At 32.0% G+C, this 6,098-nt stretch overlaps 1 protein-coding gene across 1 annotated transcript in view; it reads right to left on the bottom strand.

Moving 5' to 3' along the window:
- Positions 1-4,897: 4,897 nt before the first annotated feature.
- LOC142332877 (protein G12-like) overlaps positions 4,898-6,098 on the bottom strand; it is a 35,095-nt gene continuing 33,894 nt past the window's right edge. The window contains exon 5 of the mRNA XM_075379565.1: positions 4,898-5,246. Coding sequence (XP_075235680.1) covers positions 5,016-5,246 — 231 coding nt within the window. The 3' untranslated portion in view covers positions 4,898-5,015. The remainder of the gene's footprint in view (positions 5,247-6,098) is intronic.

The raw sequence follows: 6,098 nt of genomic DNA, 5'->3' as shown, positions 1-6,098 counted from the left end.
TATAAAGTACTCTTCTACACAGTACCACCACTTACCAGATAGTCCTATGACTGCTTTGTTTGAAACATTTTTGGACAGACCTTGTGTAAATGTATAAATAGTGTTTTATCATCTTTTTTGTTCCTAAAATTTATATGAGGGTAAATCAAATATGAACAGGATTTTGTTTTTAAAATAAATTTATCGATTGAAAAATAAAAGGCAAATATAATTTATTTTTCTATAGCTTCCTGTTCTATAAACGCATTTTTCCCAGCGAGAAGGAAGATTTTTTATTGCAGCATCGTAGAATGAAGCTGGTTGCATCAAGAGCCGATTGTGCACGAATCCCTCCACGCCCTCATCATCTTCAAATCATTCCTTTCCTCCGTCACTCAGTACCAGCTTGTTTAGACTGGGGAGTGTAGTGGTGGACCCTTATTTCATTGCAGGTGACAATCTGACTCAAAAAATGCAAACCGTACTGTAAGCCTCTGACAGACTTCCAAACATCTCAACTTCTGATCTACGGTAAAAACGCGAGGGACCCATCTGGCACACACTACAGAACTGTAGGTCATTTGTGATGATTGTTTGATAGCACCTATAACTTATTCCGACCTGTTCTGCAATTTTGGATACTATCACCTGTCAGTCGTCTTCAAGAATGTCTCAAATTGCGCAACTGTTTTCGTCTGTAATGATTGGCCGAGGACAGCAATTGTGTTCTTGATTTTCCACTTGTTCTCGTCCTTCCGTGAACTGTTTATACCAAGCAAACACACGAGTCCGTGACAATGTTTGGTTTCCGAACTGTGCAGTCAATCTTCGGAAAATTTCCATTGCTTGAACTCCTTCACGAGCAAGAAATTTTATAATTATCCATTGTGCAGTGCAGGGGTGCACCTGTTGCCCTGACATCATGAGCGTTACTGACAAATTGGATGGGAGTATGGAATGGTTGGCTCTCCCCACCCAAGCATACTAGAAGCACGGGCCCATTCCTATCAACTGTAGATGCTCAGGAACAAAATTCCCGGTTATGTTTGATTTACCCTCGTAATAATAGGTGAACAGTTTTGATTTCCTTGGTTTTTCATTTCTTGATATTGTGAAGTCTGAATCCAAAAATAAGAAAAAAGAATTAGGCCAAACCTTTTAATTATGTTTTGCTTTATTTTAACATAACCGGTGAACACATAATCATTAAGTTACTTTACTGAGATTACCCTTTTTAAGATTCATATTATTCCTCTGTACTGTTAAATTATATTTTAAATTCTATTAATACAAACCACCTAGTACAGAATATTGAGATAATACTGTGAAAGTATTTTCATGAAAAACTAAGGTAAAATAAGTCTTATCTCAGTATTTTGTACTTTGTGGTCTACATTAATAGAATTTAAAATGTAATTGTAAAAGGGTATGATCACTTGTATATACGTGTTATTGATAAAATATAAAATTTTTATGCATGGAGGGGTGTAGTTATATGTGTCTTTTATTTCAAGTTAAGTACCAGTATTATTGTAACGAGAATTTTAATTTCTCCCATTCCTACACTTTCCGGAGAGGGTTGTATCTTCATCTTAGTTCTTGTTCAAGGGAATAATTCTTTTTTTTAATATTTTGTATGTAATGATTAGCATTTGACAATTATTTTAACATTTTCAAAAAAATTAAAACTTAGTGTTAGATATTGAAGTTGTGTGGTATTTGCTTGTATTTCTGTAGTTGGTAGACATTGGTAATTTTATACTGAATTAAATAAAAATACAATGAAAAAACATGATTTTTTATTGTTATTGACTTCCAATTTAACCCCATGGTTTTTTTTTTGAATTGTTCATAGTTACTTTAGTAGGAGTACTTTTTTTTAGAGAAGATAATAAAATATCTTTATTGAAAACCAATGTAGCATTTAGTTAGTATTTAATAATTCTTGTGAACTATGAAAGGTACGATAATATGTTAGTAGAGTGTTCTCAGATAGTAGGCTTAAAGATGGAATATTGCATAAATGAGCAGTATATGCTGAGAGACATTTTACGCATAATGTGTGAAGTCAGGAGTATGTCACTTTCAAGAATGGAGAGGATACCACATACTTTGTAGTTGTGGTTTAATGATAAAATTTCCCTTCGCATTACAACATTCCTAACAAATATAGCAGCTGCTATTTTCAAATAGATAATTTTATGAAACATCATTACAGATTTATATTGGAATTGGCAAGAAAATTTCAGTTTTAACAGAATTGTTTGAATAAAATTGTGTGTAATTTTGTTAACACCTGTTAATTTATGGTCAAGTTTAACATGGGTACAAAAATGAACATTTCATCATCTTTATTTTTTTGTTTCTGTAAAGTTCCTGTCTTTACAGAAACAAAGCTTTCTTTTGTTTGTTTTGTTTTGTTTGTTTTCTTTGCAGCCTTTAAAGCTGCAAAGGCTCACAAAGAGATATATGAAGTTTATTTTTTTACTCAAAAACAAACCACGTTCTGGTCAGCCTGTTGAACTAAATCAAGAACCAAATGAAATACATAATTGAATCTGATTTGTCATATATCTGTGCGAGAGACTGCATAGAGGGTAAATGTATCTCACATAATGATTGAAAATCACATTGAATGTCTTGGACCTAAAAAGATTGATATTTGGATTCTGCATGAATAAAAAGAGATTCACTTAACACAACAAATCAGTATGTAAAGTGCACATATAAAATTTGATGAAGTCTTTTTTGAAACAAATCATCGCTGGTGATGAAAAATGCATTTTCTACAATATCATCAATCGAAAGTGATAATGGACCGTGTGAGATGTAACAGCAAAGCCATATTGAAAACTGTATTGTATAAAAATATTATGTAATTTGGTAGGATTGCAATGATATATATTTTGGGTTGCTTCCAAGGAACCAAACTATTCATACAAATGTTTACTGTCAACAACTAAAGAAAAAACTGCAGAAAGCAATCAAAGAAAAACTACTAGAATTGGCAAATCACAAAGGAGTCTTTTTTCCCAGACAATGTAAGGTCTCATATCTTTGGTAACTCATGGAAAATTATTGAAACTTTGTCGGGAAGCGATGTCTCATTACCTATATAGCTGTGATATTGCACTATCAGATTACTATTTATTTCAAAGTTTGCAAAATTCTTTGAATGGTAAAACTTTTACTAATGATGACCTGAAATTGCACTCGGTTCAATTTTTTGCTGAAATGGACCAAATGTTCTAAGAGCATAGAATCTTGAAGTTCTCAGAAAGATAGCAAAAGATTATCAGACAAAACGAAAAATATGTAATTGATAAACTTTTTTCTTTGTTTTTTTTGTCTTCAGTCATTTGACTGGTTTGATGCAGCTCTCCAAGATTCCCCCTATCTAGTGCTAGTCGTTTCATTTCGGTATACACCCTACATCCTACATCCCTAACAATTTGCTTTACATATTCCAAACATGGCCTGCCTACACAATTTTTGCCTTCTACCTCCCCTTCCAATATTAAAGTGACTATTCCAGGATGCCTTAATATGTGGCCTATAAGTCTATCTCTTCTTTTAACTATATTTTTCCAAATGCTTCTTTCTTCATCAATTTGTTGCAACACCTCTTCATTTGTCATCCTATCCACCTGTCTGATTTTTAACATTCTCCTATAGCACTGCATTTCAAAAGCTTCTAATCTTTTCTTCTCAGACACTGTGATCGTCCAAGTTTCACTTCCATATAAAGCGACGCTCCAAACATCTACTTTCAAAAAATCTTTTCCTGACGTTTAAAGTAATTTTTGATGTAAACAAATGATATTTCTGACTGAAGGCTTGTTTCGCCTATGCTATTCGGCATTTTATATCACTCCTGCTTCGTCCATCTTTAGTAATTCTACTTCCCAATAACAAAATTCTTCTACCTTCATAATCTTTTCTCCTCCTATTTTCACATTCAGTGGTCCATCTTTGTTATTTCTACTACATTTCATTACTTTCGTTTTGTTTTTGTCTATTTTCACGCGGTAGTTCTTGCGAAGGACTTCATCTGTGCCTTTCATTGTTTCTTCTAAATCCTTTTTACTCTCTGCTAGAATTACTATATCATCAGCAAATCGTAGCATCTTTATCTTTTCACTTTGTAATGTTACTCTGAATCTAAATTGTTCTTTAACATCATATAAATAAGGCTAGTATAATCTTAGTATTATATACTTGCCTTGTTCTTTTCTTTGTATAAATAAAATAAAAAAATTGAGTTTTATTTCATACTGTAAAACCAAAATTACTTTCTTGCTAACTAATCAATCATGTAAGCATGTTCATTCTTCTTGCTCAACTGTTTGTTGGTGTTGTTTCTTCTTGCTTATTAAAAAAGACATTAGATTATATTGTCTGACCGGTTTCTAATCGTACTCATTTTAAATTTGAACACACGTATTATAATTGACTTTCATAATAAATAATGCCATAATTATTCAATAAATGTTTGTATTTTTATCTTCATGTACGGCACCTCTATGGTGCAAAGAATTAGGCTTTCAAAGAAATCGAAAGGCAAGGATCGCACATGAACACCAGCCCTAATAATTCTACCTAATAAAAAGTAACATTAGTTGTAAAATTTCATAAAAATCAGAAAATTCATTTGACTATAAACAAATTACTAAAAGATCGAGTTAAAACAAAAATCTCATATCACTCAGTTTATTACAAAAGCACAGTATAAATACTTGTCATTTCCAAAAAGAAAATATACATTTAAACTCAAAAATGAAGGTTTGTATTAGTAAAAGTTACGTAAAAATAATTTAAGTAGTTATTGAATTTTAAGATGTTGCTTAAAAAATCGACCTAATAGTTTCATGTAACTTAATGTGAATGAGAACTTATATTGATTCATGACAACCTTAAATTATGATGGTTTTTAATAATTTATTACTGTACATGGTAATACAAAATTAAACAATTTGTATACATACAATAATATTATAAATGATGATTATATTTGTTAAATAGTTTTTTATTATAATTTAACGTTTGTAACCTTTAATGTCATCATCATCATCGTACTCATCGCTCGATTCTCTATCGCTGATATATTCCAAGTCAAAAAAATTTGTCGTCTCTTCTTCAAGAAATGCTATAACATCTTTTAATGGTACTCCCATTCCAAATAATTGGTTTGATACAAATTCACATTCTTCTGTACTTACAATACCGTAAAATAATTCTTTTAATTTATAACGTTGTTCTACAACATTCTGAAAAAAAAAAGAAATAATATTAAGGAAATTATTATGCTGTATTTATTATTATATATATTATTTTATCATTCAATTTCCAATTTAGTAACCACTTTTTCATAATTCAACCAAAACACTAAAGATTTTGTTGGATCAATATTGGCAAAGCTATAAAATTTTTACACACTCCCAATTTCAGGGATTTAAATGAATAATGAATACCTCTTTATACAGATGTAATTTGTTAAAAAAATTTCATATGTTAGTTCTTAGAGTTATTATGCTCAGAATTTCTTAGTAAATTACATGTTATTTTTATGTATGAGGGTTATTTTTTTTCAAGGTCCGATCGGTCGCAAAATAAAAACTCGTGCAGAAATCGGATAAACCTTTGCACATATGTGTTATGCAGCATCTCTAGTATGGCCTTTAATTATGCCGCATCACCTCGTTTAGTTCTGAACACACAGCTTGCACGTAAACATGTCTACAACAATAACATCTCCCGCCAATCACAATTGGCAGGAGATGTTATTTACCGCACACACTTCACAAAGTGCGTGCGGTAATTCGATTTCTTCAGGCTGAGGGGTGTAATGCGGCTGAAATTCATAGACGAATAAGTAACGTGTATAGTGAAACTTCAATGAGTGACAGCAAAGTCCGACAATGGTGCAGGACGTGCAGATGTTCATGATGCAGGCGGTCAGGGAAGGAAGCGAGTGTCAACCGATGATCTCGTTGAGCAAGTGGAAGAGGCAATTTGAAAAAATTGTCGGTTCACGATTTCCATATTGAGTGATTCGATTCCTGAAATTTTAAGGTCAGCTCTCTACACCAATGTGAGTGAGAGACTTCAGTACCGAAACT

The sequence above is a fragment of the Lycorma delicatula genome, chromosome 12 (assembly GCF_047948215.1).
Source record: "Lycorma delicatula isolate Av1 chromosome 12, ASM4794821v1, whole genome shotgun sequence".
In the NCBI taxonomy this organism is placed as follows: Eukaryota; Metazoa; Arthropoda; class Insecta; order Hemiptera; family Fulgoridae; genus Lycorma; species Lycorma delicatula.
The sequence above is the reverse complement of the archived record's forward strand: the minus strand, read 5'-3'. Positions and strand labels throughout refer to the sequence as shown.